Here is a 17,180-nt window from a genome sequence, read left to right as displayed (position 1 = left end):
TACAAGGGCTTTAAATGTATAAAGTAAAGTTTAGTTCCAGTTCATCCCATCACCTGTTTACAGTGCTGTACTGTACAAAGACCACTCACAAACGGTAGTTTACCCACAGGAACCACCTGCTGAAATGCCTGATCTTCACCAAAAGATTAAGTGCAGCACGTAGAGCACTAGAGACCTGTTACTGGATTCTTCTGTGACAGGTGGAGCTTGTGGTAGCTGTGGGGTAAGCAGAACACTATAAAAACAGGCTTGGGATTCTGTTTAAAAGAAAGCTGCCAGCATAGATTAATGGAACCTGACTTGGTTTTACTTTTCTTGAAAGATGCAACCTTGGGGGCTGTCCATGAATCACCCAACTTCTGCTTACCTTATTTTTCTGTCTAGACAGGAAGTGTAGAAGTCTCAAAAGTGTGATGGAGAGAGCAACACAATTTTCACACCAAAGCCATATTGGTCCCAAGGAGAGAAATGAAAGAAAAACATTTTTGTTACAGCTGATACAAATCCTGCAGCGTGTCTACTTCCTTCTTTGATGAAAGCAGACATAGGGTTAACATCCTGTGCTTACAAATTAGCTGCTCTGCCAGGGCAGCCAGCTGACACAGCTGAGAGATCAAATTGCAGTTGTGATTAGTCACAGATAAAGGGGAATTAGACAGGCTAAACTCTCTAAAAAAATATACAGGGTGCATTTCTCTGTTTTCCTTCTGACCTGTGCAAAAGTTCAGGTCCACTTAAAGCGGACCCAAACCAAACATTTTTTTTAATTCAAAATGTTTAGTTGCACCACTCTGACACATTCAAAGATAAATAAACACTCCTTAAAGCCTATGAGCATTTCAGTGCATGCTTTCACCCTTCTATCATAACCAGGGTTATACAGGTGGCAGCCATTAAGCATTCCTCCTTTGCCAGACACCACCTACTCCGCCAGTTTGCCGTATTCAGTCCTGGCAGTATGAAAGGAAGGGAGGGGTTCCTCCAATAAATGTAAAATATTTTATATTTGTCATCATGCAGCTGAAAAAAGGCTGCTATTATAATTTAGAAAATAGATTTTTTTTCTGAAATCCTTGTATTTTTAATTTTGGTCCACTTTAACCTCCTTGGCGGTATGGACGAGCTCAGCTCGTCCATGTACGCCAAGGAGGATTGCTCAGCCCCTGAAAGGGTCTTTTTTCTTACTTATTTTTTTCAGAACATGTAGCTAGCACTTTGCTAGCTACATGTTCTGTCCGATCGCCGCAGATGCGCTGCTAAAGGGGCTGTGTGTCACCGCCAGGCTGCACAGTGGGAAGGATCGGAGCTCCCCATGATGTCATGACGTCATGTCCGATCATCACCATGGCGACGGGAGAAGCGACGATAGGAAGTCACACTTCTCGCGGGGTATCGGACGTATAAGTATGGCTGGCGGGGATTGGGTGGGTGGATGCGGACGGCATGGCGTACTGCTGTAGCTAGCAATACGCTAGCTACAGCAAGAATTTTTTTTTAACAAAAACGGTAATGCGTACTTATGTACGCATTACCCAGAACGCCAGGGAGGTTAAAGGAAAAATCTTTCCTGTGGGGTAACTGATAGAGGTAAAACCGACTGTCCCATAGTAATATAAATGTAGTTGAGGAGTTGGGTTTTATAAGTTATAAGTGTGCTTGATTTAGTGCTGGGTAGTAAACATTAGTACCGTATTTACTCACATATAAGTCGACCCGTGCATAAGCCGAGGTACCAACTTTTCCCTCAGAAACGTGATTGACTCACATATAAGCCCCCTCCCCAATATAGCCTCCTTCACAGTAGTCAGATGTTCTCCCAGTACAAGTCAGCCCTTCTCCCAATAGCCAGAAGTTCCCCAGGATCATACAGCTGTGCCTCAAGAAGCCACTAGATGGTATCGTAGATGAGACACAAGGGATTGCCATACATATCATTGCACTGCTGATGCATGTCTTAAGCAGCACACTCTGCACACCATGTTGCAGGGGATGAAGGGCACGGACACAGCAAGGGTGCAAGCTGCTAAGGGCAGGATCACTAGTGCACAATCCTTATGCTCCTCTGCCATTAACAAAACCTGCTCCACTGACTCGCATATAAGTCAAAGGGGTAACTTTTCAGCACATTTTTTATGCTGAAAAATTAGGCTTATATGTGAGTATATACAGTAATCTTTAGTTATCAGTCAACAACCTAGTTGGTAAATAAGATGCAAATAATTCTAAGTTTAAACAGAAATGTGCATAATTATGCAGCTTGAAAGTTGACCTAATCATAACAAACCAGGGTGGATTTTGATTGGGTCCAAGCTGCGTACATCTATATACAAGATTTGTATAATCCTTTATCGGCTCTCATTGACCATCCCTAGTCACCAATTCTGTTTGCAATGTCAGAGACTTGTTTTCCTGTCAGAAACTTGTCCTTTGCTGCTGGGGTAAAAATGCTGTAGAACCTTGGGAAGAATGTACTCAAGTTTAAGCAGTATCTGACTGATGCCACAAATGGCAAGTTGAAAAAAAAACCAGCATAAGCAGTGTCTAGGGGTGACAAAGATCCTGTGTAGGCATGGCACTCATTCACTAAGCCAGAGGCTTTCTTATTGTATGTTTGCAATAGACTGTGCTCAGGATGTGTGACATGTAGGCAAACTATGTGTGGACTTTTGACCTGCATGTTAGCAGATAATTGGAACAGTTTTCATTTATCTGAATATCTGCCATTTATCTGATAAATATCTACACAAACTGTATTGAAAAGTGTATTCAGATTATGGTTTGTCAGAGGAAAACATTTTTCAACAAAAATATTTTGAAAAAAAAAGCACTTCCTAATTTGATTAGTCGGTTCCCACAATGTGTTGTATACAAATATTTTCTTCATACTTTTCTTCTATTGAACACCCTCCAAGCTCCAACTTCTCTGCCATATTCTCACTCTATATGGGCACAATCGCTTATTGCAGTTGGTCAACTAAAGAACCACTGAGCAGCCTAATGCTTCATACACACTTGAGATAAAAAGTCTTTGGAAAATGCAAGATCACAGACCAATTTTACCCCCTTCCATGTAGTATGAGAGCCATACTCTACACAGTCTATTCTATGGAGCTGCACTCCCCATCAGATAAAATCTTTGGAAGATGCTGCACACAAAGATGCCCGTACACACTCAAAAGATCATTATCTGCAAAAGATCTGTTCCTGCAAAAAATCCATTCCTGCAAAATGCATTCATAGTCTATGATCCTCATACACACTTGGTTTAACAGACAATCATCTGCAGATCATCTGCAGATCAGATCCACCAGGATGGATTTTCAGATCTGCAGATGATTACCAGATATGCAGATGAAGTCTGTTAAACAAGGTGTGTATGAGGCTCTGCAGATCTCATAGACCAGTGTTTCTCAACACTTTATTGGTATGTACCCCTTTTAAAGCCCTGTACTCACCAAGTACCCCCTAGCATAGTAACCATTATCACAAGTACCCCTTGACAAATATATATTTAATTGTAGTACATGATACATGGTTCTAATCAATTTCCAAGCATTTACCATTGCTTTAAATTAGCTAAAACACTAATTGGGTGTTGTTTAAATAAGATTTATTATTTTACAAAACTCTAAATTTCTTATTTTTGGTTAAGTATATCCAGCCCGAGTTCCCCCTGGAACAATCAGAAGTACCCCCTGGGGTACGCGTACCACACGTTGAGAACCTAGGTCATAGACTATGAATGCATTTTGCAGGAATGGATTTTTTGCAGGAACAGATCTTTTGCAGATAATGATCTTTTGAGTGTGTACGGGCATCTTTGTGTGCAGCATCTTGCAAAGATTTCTGTCTGCTGTGGAGTGCAGCTCCATAGAATACACTATATAGAGTATGGCTCTCATACTACATGGAAGGGGGTAAAATTGGTCTGTGAACTTTCATTTTCCAAAGACTTTTATCTCAAGTGTGTATGAAGCATTATGCTTTATCCATGTGATTGAGTCCTTATTTGAGACTTCTGCCTGCAGTACTTTAACAGCATAATCTACGGGTTGAGTTCCAAATATTATTTAAATGACTCTTCTGCTGTGAGGCACATAGTGTTGTACTTTGCAGTCATTTTAGTGTACAGCTTTGATTTTGGCCTTCTTCATGAAATCTTGGTGATCTTCAGACCCTAAAGTTTAGGAGGACAAGACTCAGAACATATATATTGTGCATTTCTCCTGGCGGACTCCAAGCACTTCAGGGCTGCAGCCACTTAAGACATGCTCCACGGGCATCGGGATTATTCCCACATCAAAGGTAGCAGCCTTACCAGTACGCTATCCAGCTGAACCTACAAATGTGTGGTAGATCAGTTGAGTGACCAGTTTATCTGGCCTACAAACTTACATCTATTCATAGAAGACAAGTAATATAAATAATGTTATTTTTGGATACGTGCTAATTGATTTTGTTCAGACAGGATTATCTCTGTTTACCTTTCATTCATATTTTAAAATTAGTGATGTTTTCAAGTTACTGCATAGCGTAACATCATGCAACTTTGTTTTTTTTTCCCAAAAGGCCACTGGATCCTTCCCTCCATGACATGGGCCCCCTCTCCTGCAATGCGGGACCACCAAGGTTGGTCATCAAATGTTTCATTTTATATTGCTAGTCTGAAGCCTAAAAAAACTTTTTTTTTTTTTTTTAGCTGGACAGTCTTCTTCAGCAATAAAGGGAACCTAAACTGAGAGGGATAGGGATGTTTTCTTTTAAACAAAACCAGTTGCCTGACTTTCCTGCTGATCTCTCTGGCTGCAATAGTGGCTGAATCACAGACCTGAAACAAGCATGCAGCTAATCCAGTCTGACTTCAGTCAGAGCACCTGATCTGCATGCTTGTTGAGGGGCTGTGGCTAAAAGTATTAGAGACACAGGATCAGCAGGAGAGTCAGGCAACTGGTATTATTTTAAAAGGAAAAATCCAATTCCTTCTCAGTTTAGGTTCCCTTAGGTTTCAGACTCTTTAACAAATGTATGTTAGCAATTTAATTTAATATTGTTTTTTTGTTTTGTTTTGTTTTTGTTTTTCTCGGCAAGGTCAGCATAGTGTATGTGTAGTATTAACATAGATTAGTACACTTTCAAATTTTGCTTTAGCTACTGTTCTCAAATATGTATGTTGTGCCAGCATAAATGCATAGGATTCTCTCTCTCTCTCTCTCTCTCTCTCTCTCTTCAGCTACACTGATGTTTGTTTTTTTTAATTATAATTTATACAGAAATGAAACAACACAAAACGAAGCTACTAAATACTTTCAGCAATTGGTATAGCCAGAGAATGAGAATGAGCAGGGGCGGAAAGCGAGATTATTTCACCTAGGGGTGGGACGACGAATCCCTCGAATATTGAGAAACATTCGGGATTCGTGGATTTGAATCCCAACGCCATTTCCCACTTAACGAATCCGCCGAATCCCGACACTGCATCCCCGCGCAACCGCCGATCCCCCGCTAGTCCGACCGCCTCCCGCGCCTTCGCCGCTTACCCCTTGCATAGATAAAAGCATTGGCTCACCTAACACCTGCCCTGGATTCCCCATCCAGGGCAGAGCCGCAGACCTCTCGTTTCCTCCTCTGTTCCCTCTAGTAACCGCCCGGCGTTTCAGTGATGACGCGTTTGCAAAAGCCAATCACTAGGGGGAACAGAGGAGGAAGCAAGAGGTCTGCGGCTCCACGCTCTGCGCCGGATTCCCTTGTTAGGTGAGCCGATGCTTGTTTTTCTATGTAGGGGGTGAGCAGAGGAGGCGCACAGAAGGAGGGGTGCCCTGGCTAGCTATACTCAAAGCGCCTATACCTAACTAGTTATACTAAGGGCCCCTATACCTAACTAGCTATACTGAATCCCCCTATACCTAGCTATACTGAATTCCCCTATACCTAACTAGCTATACTGAGGGCCCCTATACCTAACTAGCTATACTGAGGGCCCCTATACCTAACTAGCTATTCTGAATTCCCCTATACCTAACTAGCTATACTGAGGGCCCCTATACCTAACTAGCTATACTGAGGGCCCCTATACCTAACTAGCTATACTGAATGCCCTTATACCTAGCTATACTGAATGCCCCTACACCTAACTAACTATACTGAAGGCCCTTATACCTAGCTATACTGAATGCCCCTATACCTAGCTAGCTATACTGAGGGCCCCTATACCTAACTAACTTTACAGAAGGCCCCTATACCTTGCTAGCTATACTGAAGGCACCTATACCTAACTAGGTATACTGAAGGCACCTATACCTAGCTAGCTATACTGAAGGCACCTAAGCCTAGCTAGCTATACTGAAGGCACCTAAGCCTAGCTAGCTATACTGAAGGCACCTAAGCCTAGCTAGCTATACTGAAGGCACCTAAGCCTAGCTAGCTATACTGAAGGCACCTAAGCCTAGCTAGCTATACTGAAGGCACCTAAGCCTAGCTAGCTATACTGAAGGCACCTAAGCCTAGCTAGCTATACTGAAGGCACCTAAGCCTAGCTAGCTATACTGAAGGCACCTAAGCCTAGCTAGCTATACTGAAGGCACCTAAGCCTAGCTAGCTATACTGAAGGCACCTAAGCCTAGCTAGCTATACTGAAGGCACCTAAGCCTAGCTAGCTATACTGAAGGCACCTAAGCCTAGCTAGCTATACTGAAGGCACCTAAGCCTAGCTAGCTATACTGAAGGCACCTAAGCCTAGCTAGCTATACTGAAGGCACCTAAGCCTAGCTAGCTATACTGAAGGCACCTAAGCCTAGCTAGCTATACTGAAGGCACCTAAGCCTAGCTAGCTATACTGAAGGCACCTAAGCCTAGCTAGCTATACTGCAGGCACCTATACCTAACTATACTGAAGGCACCTATACCTTGCTAGCTATACTGAAGGCACCTTTACCTAGCTACCGATACTGTGAGCACCTAGCCTGCCTACCTATACTGTGGGCAACTATTCCACGGATCGCACAATTCTTATGTGCAGGATTCGGGATTCGAAAGGTTCGAGATATTCGAGAACCTTTTTAGATTCGGATTCGAAGAAATTGTGGATTTGTCCCATCCCTAATTTCACCTAAGGCGAAACCCAACGTTAGTCGATGTGGGCTTTGGCAGTGTGGGTTAACTCACCTTGGTTGCCACCTCTTCCGTCAGTACTCCATGCCCCTACATTCTCCCGATATTTCCTCTTTCACAGCTGGAAGGCGAAAGTATTAGGACGATATAGAGAGGTATGTCGCTTTGTTGCAAGCAGCAGGTGCCAAGATGACTTAACCTACACTGCCTGGGTCAACTAATGCACAGTCTCGCCTGCTCAGCCTTATGCTGGGCATACACGGCTCAATTTTGCCGCTCGATTGATTCCCTGCTCGATTCCGCAGGTGATTCTCTTTTCTTCCGCTTGTTTTCATTATCTTTTTCCATTATGTTCAATGCAGAATCGAGCAGCGAAACGATCAGGCGGGAGATCGGACGTGTCGGAAATTATCTATCGAGCCATCTAAATAGCTCAAAAACGAACCGTGTATTCCCAGCATTATAGCCGGACACCAGGGATAGATTAGGTTTTATAAGCCAGTTTACTAGGGTGCCCAAGTAAACTATCGATTGTTCCCTTTAACCAGTCAATTAGGGCATTTTCTCTCAAGTGCCATCGTAAAATCCAACTTTCGAATCAAAAACAACATTTACCGTTCCAATCGACCGTAGAATAGTTTTTCTTTAGTCTTCACCACACACTGAACAGTTTCCAGTACAATTTGATTGTAAAGAAGTGCATTGAAAGATCATATCCGATTAAATATTGGTGCCGTTAATGGGCACCTTGAGGGACTAGGAAGGGAGGTTAGTGTCCGCATTGGGTCATGTGAAAAGGCCACCGTAGTGCCGTTTAGATTTGAGCGCCACTATAGGCCATAATGTGAATTACAGCTACAGTGGCCCTTAGAGATCAATTTCGGCACCGGCAAAGGCCTAAGCCCAAATTACGATAAAAACAGTGTAATTCGGCCACCAGCAATAGCTGAAATTTATAGCGGGGAATTTGCCACAGCAGGGTAAGCCTTCTTCGGCTTCATCCTTTTTCCATATTTCCCGTTGTCTTCATTACATGTGTGCCCAGGGGAAGTCTAGTAAAATATAGGTATTGCATTACTGATATTTTAACTATTGGCGCCCCCTGGCGCTCAAGAGAAGCAGTAGAGGTTCAATATGTACTCTTCATATGTAATATTGATGATGGGGAGTCATCTGCAAGTCCCTATCTTTTATGTACTTATTTGTTTAACACTACTGTGTATTTTTATGGATGAGTAAATAAATATGAATTTACTTTTTTTTATAGAGAGCCAGAAACCCATTTCTCATCTGACACAGATTTTGATGACTCTGAAAGTAAAATTCCCAAGCAAGGCAAGGGAAAGGTATGTTTTTTTTTTTTGTTTTTTTTTTTCCATCCTCCTTTTCAATTTTGTCTTTTTTTTTAAGTTCATTTGAAACTATGAAAGGAATTTTATTTTATTTTTTTATTTATAGAAGGGCAAAAAAGCTGCTGCAGAGAAGGGAAAGGGTTCCATGAAACCTAGTGGTCCTGGCTGGATGAATGGTCATCACCAACAAAATGGAGTAGAGAACATGATGCTCTTTGAAGTGGTTAAGATGGGAAAAAGTGCAATGCAGGTAACCAAATCTTTCAGGATAGAAAATGTTTGTTCTTTAGAGATCGTTTATTCTGAGGCAGGTCAAATTGGCATATAGGGCTCTATTCATAAAACATTTGCGGGGAAAAAAATCTTGGAGGGAAAACACTGCATCGGTATTTTAGACTTTTGTGTGCTAATTCATAAAAATCTTTACACTTCCGATGAAAGGTCGGGGAATTCCCGCACTAAACTGGCGGTGCTGACTGAGTTGATACATTTTATCTGTGCAGATTCAGAGTTAGTATAAAGGAGGCAGCCCCAGCATCTCTTTAGATGTGCATTTTTTTTTTAAACTGCCTCTCTTTGCCCTGAATCTGCGCTGAATCTGTCTATTAGTCTTTCTAAACAATCTATTTAATTGCCGCAGCTTAGAAGAACTTCAAGAAATGTTACACATGCAGGCTATCTGATGTAAAATTTATCTGAAAACAGGTACCCAAGGGGTTAAAAAACACAGCCTTGGCATTCAGGGCTGTGGAGTCGGTCCAAAAATCCACCGACTCCGACTCCGACTCCTCAGTTTAGGATTCCTCCGACTCCGACTCCACGACTCCGACTCCTCTAATTTGCATATTACAATTTTGTTGATTAAAAGTATGTAACATGAAATTCGTCTCTTAACTGCCAACGCTTAGGAATTTTACAAGACAACTGAAGTGAGAAGGATATGTAGACTACTATATTTATTCCCTTTAGACTAAAACTAGTCCTTGGTAAGAGTACTTGTAAAAGGTACAAACCGGAACAAAGAACATCTATCAGGCCCTAGGCAATGTAAGTGTGGGTACATGTAAGAGTGATGTGCAGGTACTCTGCAGGGGAATGAGGAGATTGTAAACAGACAACACCTCTGTGTTCAATGTGCACAGCATTCTCAGTGGATCCCCTGCAGCTCTGTGGAGAGTGCATATGTAGAGTATAGTACTACTGTGCAGTGATCTCCCCAGGCTCTTTTAGCCGGGTGCTCCACCCGGCTAGATTTGGTGACCACCCGGCTGTCATCGGCTCACCTCCTCACCTCCTCCTATGCTGTAAGCAGAGTTGCCCTGCATTTTCATCTCAACCCACCCGTCTACTTTTTCATGCCACCCGGCTACTATTTCATGCCACCCGGCTGGAAAAAAATTCTGGGGAGAACACTGCTGTGTAACAAAGTAAACCTGAGACTGATGAAATTAAAGTTTTATACATACCTGGGGCTTCCTCCAAGGCTCCAGCCGCCTTCAGGATAATCAGTCCATCGTTGTCCTCCTCCACCACCTGCATCTTCTGCTATGAGTCCAGGTACTTGAGCCAGTCAGGCGTAGTGCGCATGCACACACTCCGCCGCCAGGAGCATACTACACCTGTGCAGCACTATTGCGCAGGTGCAGAATGTTCCTGGCTGTGGGAGCGGCATGCGGCCGGACAGCGCTGACTGGCTGAATTACCAGGACTCATAGCAGAAGATCCGGGTGGTGGAGGACAGTGAGGGACTGATTAGCCTGAAGGGGGCTGGAGGAAGCCCCAGGTATGTAAAAAACTTTACTTTTCATCCGTCTCCGTTACCCTTTAATTTGTAGTCACCAAACCAAATTTTAATAACAGATCAAATTATTTGATTTCATGAGCAAAGAGAGTGCATACATTTGCATAAATCAGCATCAATGCAGAATTATTTCCATCTCGTTGACCATCTCTATTAGTGACACGGCTACACATCAGGCTTTATTCTTACAGCATAGATGTTATTTAGTATATATAAGAGATTCCTGTGTACACATCATATATACAGTCACAATCAGATATGTATATCTGACCTTAAAAATCGGGGACTGCTTTATTGAAGCAGCACAAGTAACTCATTTTGATTGGTTTATTTCATTTTTGTGGACTAAGCACAGCTATTACTGTATATATACTGTATATATACATTATATTTAATTACTATTATCTGAGAAATAGAACATTTTATCATATTTTCTATTTTAATTACAGTTACAAATTCATTAGGAGTCGGAGTCGGTGCATTTTTTCCCGACTCCGACTCCGACTCCAGGCACCCAAAATTGCCCGACTCTCCGACTCCACGACTCCGACTCCGACTCCACAGCCCTGTTGGCATTCCTAGGTGCCTTGTTTGCTCTGCTCTCACTGCTGCTGCCTGGGAGGTCTGTCTCCATTAGCTTGGCTGTCATCCGCGTGCTTATCGCGTTATCTAAACAGCCGGTATTCTCCGTTCCCATTCCGCCTGCTCTAATCTTTATGAATTGACATTAGTGACGTGTTGTGATAATCACCGCACAAGGTAATTTCCCGCACTGCTCAGGAATTGTAGCTTTTCATGCGGAGACAGCTTTTATGGATGGACACTTTGCTAAATGGTCGGTAAAGTCAGCTGTTTTGAGCATTACCGCATACGGGAATGCTTTATGAATAGAGGCAATGATTTAGAGCATTAACCAAGGGGGTTCTGCCACATGCAGCCTGTGTAACCTTATGAATACTGCACTTAACATTTGGGTAGAAGCTGCATGCTGTTGTCATTGTGTTTCATGCACTACTGCATTTAGCTCCCATGTGAATAAATCCACAGAAGGACCGGCACCACACAGCGTATTATATAGCTCTTTAGAGTTTTATTAGTGCAAGCATGATCGCAACAACAGACGCTGTTTCGGCCTCCTTAGGCCTTTTTCAAGTTGCTTAGTGATCATCAATGAGACAGTGCAACACATATATACCACAATAACCCCCGGCCCTTCAAGGGGTCCAGCGACCAATCAGAAAAGCCAAAGTATGGAGGACCTGATGGGGGACTTGACACAATAAGACAAACCAATAGCATCAGTAGATTTTAAATATTTTCTCGCCTATCAGAAAAATGGGAAAGTTCCCCACCCTCATCCATGTGAATATGGTGTGTTGTTTATATGGGCACAAACTTGCCATAAGTTGTCCAAGGCATGTTACACCCAAGCAGATCCAAAGCCAACGTCAGGTAATCGAACATTCTTATTTGTTGATAGTTAATGGAGCAGAATGCGTGTACAATGGCTCTTTCTCAATCCCTTTTTTTTTGGAAGTTCCTGTTCTTATCACATTATGTTTGTACATCACACCACAATGTGTGATGAGTACATTTCATTGGTATCTACTAACATGTCAGATTAACCGATATCTGACAGAGTACTTGATGATAAGTTGTTTGGTCTGCGTGGGAATCTACTAATTACTTTTTATGTAAAATGTGAATATATGCTTTAGTGTACTGGATGTACCTAATGCATACTAAAGTGTTTGATATGATCCAAGATTGTTTTACCATAATTTTCCCTCTTCTTTTATAGTCTGTTGTTGATGACTGGATAGAAGCTTATAAACACAACAAAGATGTTGCACTTCTTGACCTTATCAACTTTTTCATTCAGTGTTCTGGATGCAAAGGTATGTTGTGTAAATTATTATACTGTATATCATTACTGTTTCTCTTAAGCTTAGTGTACTGTTTTGGGAGCACAAGACACACCTAGGTTTAGAGGACAAAAACCAGGGAAAAAATCTACTAATCCTGGTGCATGCACGGGCATTTTGTGGATGTTCTCCCCCCGAATATTATGTCCCACTTGTACCTTTTAGGTCCCTCTCTGTCCCTTGTCTGTCCCTCCCAAGTCCTTTTTTGTCCCCCTTTGTCCTCCTTTGCCTATCTAATGATCCTCTGTCCCCTTTGTTACCTTCATCAATTGGAGGGGTGCTGCGACAGCCACTCTGTGTAGCTAGAGCCAATAGTCTCATGGTCGGGACCATGGCTCCATCATTGGGGCCAATTGGCCCCAATGACAGAGCCATGGTCCCACCTGCAAGACAATCGGCTCCAGTTGAAGTGGACCTGAACTCCTGCACAGGACAAAAGGAAAACATAGAGAAATGCACCATTTATGTATTTAGAGAGTTTAGCCGGTTTCATTCACCCTCATTTGTGTCTAATCACAAGTTGTAATTTGATTTCTCCAAAGTGTCACATGCTACCGCAGAGATGGTAAATAAGCTCACTTGAAAGCACAAGATGTTAATAATATGTCTGCTCCCATGAATCAGTTGTAACAAAGAAATGTTTTTTGTTTAAAGGTTATTATGCTGTTGCGTATTTTTTAGAGCAGAGAGGCAGTTCTGAGGTCAGATCCACTTTAACAGAGTGGCTGTGACTGGCGGGTCTAGTTGCAGCAACCCCCCCTGATTGGCTGCTCTTGTCCGGTGGTTGATGACTGGAGAGACGGCGTGTACATGTGTACGCTACGTACAATGCTTGGTGCAGTAGATGGCCACTGCCAGGAATGGATGGAACCGCTCAGTGGCTCTGGCGGTGAATAGAAGGCACTTGTGGGGGGCATTTTTATGCCGGTCCGAATTGTATTATTCAGACCATAAGATGCAGTGACTGATTTTTTTTTTTCCAGCTGTTTAAAAGGATACCTTAGCTCAATATTTAATTAAAAAGGCATGTTTAGTGGGCTCTCCTCATGCTCACTGCTCCCCCGTTCTCCTCCGGTACAGCCTACCAACTCCCCGAACTTGCTTCCTGATCGGTGTGGTCGTGACTGACTGTGGAGGCTCCGCCCAGTGACGGCCGTCTTTGTTCGTGCAGCCGGGAGTGCTCTGGGCAGGCTTTCGCATTCAGCCGCAACCACCCCGACCAGGAAGTAAGTTGGCAGGGGTGTCGGTAGGCTGTACCGGAGGAGAATGGAGGGAGCGATGGGCATGAGGAGAGCCAACCAAACATGCTTGCTCCCCCGTTTTTAACCTCCCTGGCGTTCTGATTATGCGCAGCCGCACGGCTGCGCATGGTTTTTTAAACTTAATTTTTTTTAATCATGTAGCTAGCCTAGCGCTAGCTACATAATACCCCCCACCCAGCCGAATCCCACCCACCCTTCCGATCGCCGCTGGCGATGATGGCCGTCAGGAGATCCCGTTCTGAACGGGATCTCCGTCAGGGCTTCCCCCGTCGCCATGGCGACGAACGGAATGACGTCATCGAATTACGTCATAGGGAGTCCCGATCCACCCCTCAGCTCTGCCTGGCACTGATTGGCCAGGCAGTGCACGTGGGGGGTTTGCTCGTTACGCGGCGGATAGCGGCGCATCGGCGGCGAGCAGCGGCGATCGTCCTCAACACGCAGCAAGCAAGGTGCTTGCTGCGTGTTTTTAAAAAAAATATATATTCAAATCGGCCCACAAGGGCCTGAGCGGCACCCTCCGGCGTCTCTGGGCGAGCACAGCTCGTCCAGAACGCTACGGAGGATAATATAATTTTGAGCAAAGGTATCCTTCAAAGCTGATCAGGATGAAAAACTAACTATAACAAGTAACTTGTCTATATATCTTATGTACAGTTTAGAAGGTTTAAACAGTAAATCTGTTTGCATACTGCTTTAATAGAATATGATTATTTATTTCTGTGATACAATGACAGCAGCCATGTTGTTTGTAAACATTACACAGAGGCAGGCTTATCTGCACCAACAGCACTCAGACTGAAAAAAACCTAATCCTCCCTCCTCTCCTCTGCCTCTGAAATCTTTGGCTAGTAATATGGCTAGTAATACCTCCCCCTCCTCCTGCCCAGACTGAGCTCCCATGAGCCCTTGCTACTGCCAAGGCGCTCTGAAAACTGTGGGTGGGGCTTATTTAGTTTATAGGGAATTAGAGTATTAAAACAAAAACGGAAAACGTATTTGGCTTGAGGAATGCCCAATAAACTATAGGAGAGGAACACAATTATGCAATGAATAAAAGTTCATCTTGGATCCACTTTAAGTATCATCTCAAGATTTCCTTACATTTAATTAAAAACACAATGATTACACTTGGAAGGAAACACAAATAAAAACATTTAATGATAATTCTGTCTGAGCACAGTTTGGCTGGTGTAGACACACTACTGATTTTTATCTTACAATCTGGTAACAGACAAATGCCTTATAGTTAAAGCTGTTATTTTGCATATAACTAATATCATTGCATTGTTTGCTACTGAACAGCTGTTGATTAATTACACTTGTTGGGCTGCCATATGGGATTAAGCTGTAAATGAGAGGATAAGTTATGCCAATTGTTCCGTGTTCTCTGTGAAGTTCTGTAAAATAATCATAACCATTTTAATGTTAACATTTGTATAGCTCTTTCCTCCTGACTGACTCAAAGCACTTGAGAGCTGCAGCTACTGAGGCTGCACCCAGTCGGTCACCCTGGACCATTAGGGAGTCTTGCCCAAGGACACCTTACCAAATGGAGAGCTGGCTTATTAATCAATGGCATAATTTGTAACTATTTGAATAGACAGTCAAAGGGTTAAAATAATTTATAAGATTCTTCCAGCATTTATATGACCTGGATAAGGACCAGCAGAGCCCTCCTTTATTGTTCTCTTAAGTCACAGGACGCGTGGAAAATGAAATTTACAGAAGAGCATAGACAAACTTTGAGGCTGGATTTACACCCAAGATCAGGTGCTGTGTCGCCCATTGACTTGCATTGCTGCCTAATGTGAGGTGGGCATGGTTGATGCGGCAACATGCAGCAGACATTGCACTGGGAATGCGCCTGTTTGAATACTTCCAGCGCGTTGCATCGTGTTAAGTTTGCAAGTCTCCATAGACTTGCATAGCATTTGCGGCGGGGAAGCATAATGCGAAGCAAAGCAGCAGGCAGGTGTAAAAGGGGCCTTAAGTAATTCAATCCTCTCTCAGGTCAGTTATTGTCATGTGTCCATGGGATAAACCAATTGAAGGCCTGTGGAATATTTCACAAAGGACTTGTTGATTATGCCTAAAATTTAGGGATGGTATTCTATGGACTGTAGACTGGAACTGTTTGGAAGATATGGGTCCTGCTGCTTTTAAACGTAAAGCATAACACAGCTTGGTGAAAATAACATGCCCACAGTCAAATGTGGGGCTGTAGGGTGATGGTGCCTCATGGCTTGGGAGCTTGCCATAACTGACGAAAGTATGAATTAAGCCTTGTACTATAAAGTGCCAAAGGAGATTATACAGTTATCAATGTACAATCTGGGTCTAGACATTAACGTTGGCTACTGTGGTTTCTATTTAGAAATGGCCTAGAAATATATTAATTTTGGTGAATAATTATCATAATGGGATGGGCAGGTTAAATGACATCTGAGGTGAAAATAAGCTGTTGAGGAAAAAAATTGTATCCACCCTCCTTCTCCTAAAAATCACTGTTTTTTTTTTTTTTTTTAAGCTATCCCACAGTTTTATTTTATATTTAAATCTAGTTTTTAGGTTTTTACTGTTTCATTGTCTCTGCTCAATGACACCTTCATTGAAGTATTCTAGAGCTTAAATCTATGAATTACTGGCCCTTTTTATCTCTTTCCTGCTCTCAGAAGCCATTTACTGACAGGAAAGTGTTTTATGGCTGTAATTACTTATCAGTGGGGGCTATGCAATAGTCTGACCCAGTCCAGTCCGGTCCTGACCCGGACAGAAACTGCCATTGCATACCTAATTTTTAATTCTTTAAGGCAGAGAAAGAAAAAAAAGGAAAACAGCCTAGTTATTTGTGTGCTTGGCACTGTACATACCCATGTCTATCTCTTCATGTCACATGACACCTCGCTTGTCCTTTAAAGAGATTTTATTATTATACGTCCTTTAACTTTCTAATGTCCTTAAATTTCTATACAACAGGTGTTGTCACTGGAGACATGTTCCGTCATATGCAGAATTCTGAAATAATTAGAAGGATGACTGAAGAATTTGATGAGGTATGAAGGAATGTACATAGGTATTCTTGATAGTTAAATGGTGCAGTAAAAGAGTATTTACTGCACTGTGATGCACTTATAGATTCTATACCTCAGTATATTATCATTGTTTGCAATAGGAATGAAATATGTGCATGACACTTTTGTCTCCTTGTTTCCAGGATAGTGGAGATTACCCGTTAACCATGGCTGGTCCACAGTGGAAGAAATTTAAATATAGCTTTTGTGAGTTTATTGGTGTTTTAGTGCGCCAGTGCCAGTACAGCATCATATATGATGAATACATGATGGACACAGTCATCTCCCTTCTCACTGGGCTCTCTGACTCCCAAGTTCGAGCATTTCGACACACAAGTACATTAGCAGGTTAGTATTTGTTTACCTTATTGTAGATAGCTGCTTCTGATTCTAGAATGGCAGCATGTGCATTGTCCTTGTGTCCAGCACAAGAGCAGCACTGAACCACTGCATGCTAACTTAATGTTTTTCTTTTCTTTATCTAATCGTTGAAATTCTTTCTTGCAGCTATGAAGTTAATGACAGCCTTGGTTAATGTTGCTCTGAACCTTAGTATCAACATGGATAATACACAAAGGCAATATGAAGCAGAGAGAAACAAAATGATAGGGAAGAGGGCCAACGACAGGCTGGAGCTTTTACTACAGAAGAGGAAGGAG

The 17,180-nt window shown here is 42.6% G+C and overlaps 1 protein-coding gene across 2 annotated transcripts in view; it reads left to right on the top strand.

Moving 5' to 3' along the window:
* STAG2 (STAG2 cohesin complex component) overlaps window positions 1-17,180 on the top strand; it is a 147,227-nt gene that overhangs the window by 70,923 nt on the left and 59,124 nt on the right. For both annotated transcript variants that reach the window (XM_068251172.1, XM_068251174.1), the window contains exons 3-9: window positions 4,570-4,629; window positions 8,375-8,453; window positions 8,566-8,709; window positions 12,062-12,158; window positions 16,427-16,503; window positions 16,665-16,869; window positions 17,029-17,180. In XM_068251172.1, the coding sequence (XP_068107273.1) occupies window positions 4,570-4,629; window positions 8,375-8,453; window positions 8,566-8,709; window positions 12,062-12,158; window positions 16,427-16,503; window positions 16,665-16,869; window positions 17,029-17,180 (814 nt within the window). The remainder of the gene's footprint in view (window positions 1-4,569; window positions 4,630-8,374; window positions 8,454-8,565; window positions 8,710-12,061; window positions 12,159-16,426; window positions 16,504-16,664; window positions 16,870-17,028) is intronic.

This window comes from Hyperolius riggenbachi, chromosome 8, assembly GCF_040937935.1.
Source record: "Hyperolius riggenbachi isolate aHypRig1 chromosome 8, aHypRig1.pri, whole genome shotgun sequence".
Lineage (NCBI taxonomy): Eukaryota > Metazoa > Chordata > Amphibia > Anura > Hyperoliidae > Hyperolius > Hyperolius riggenbachi.
This window is presented reverse-complemented; position numbering and strand designations above follow the sequence as displayed.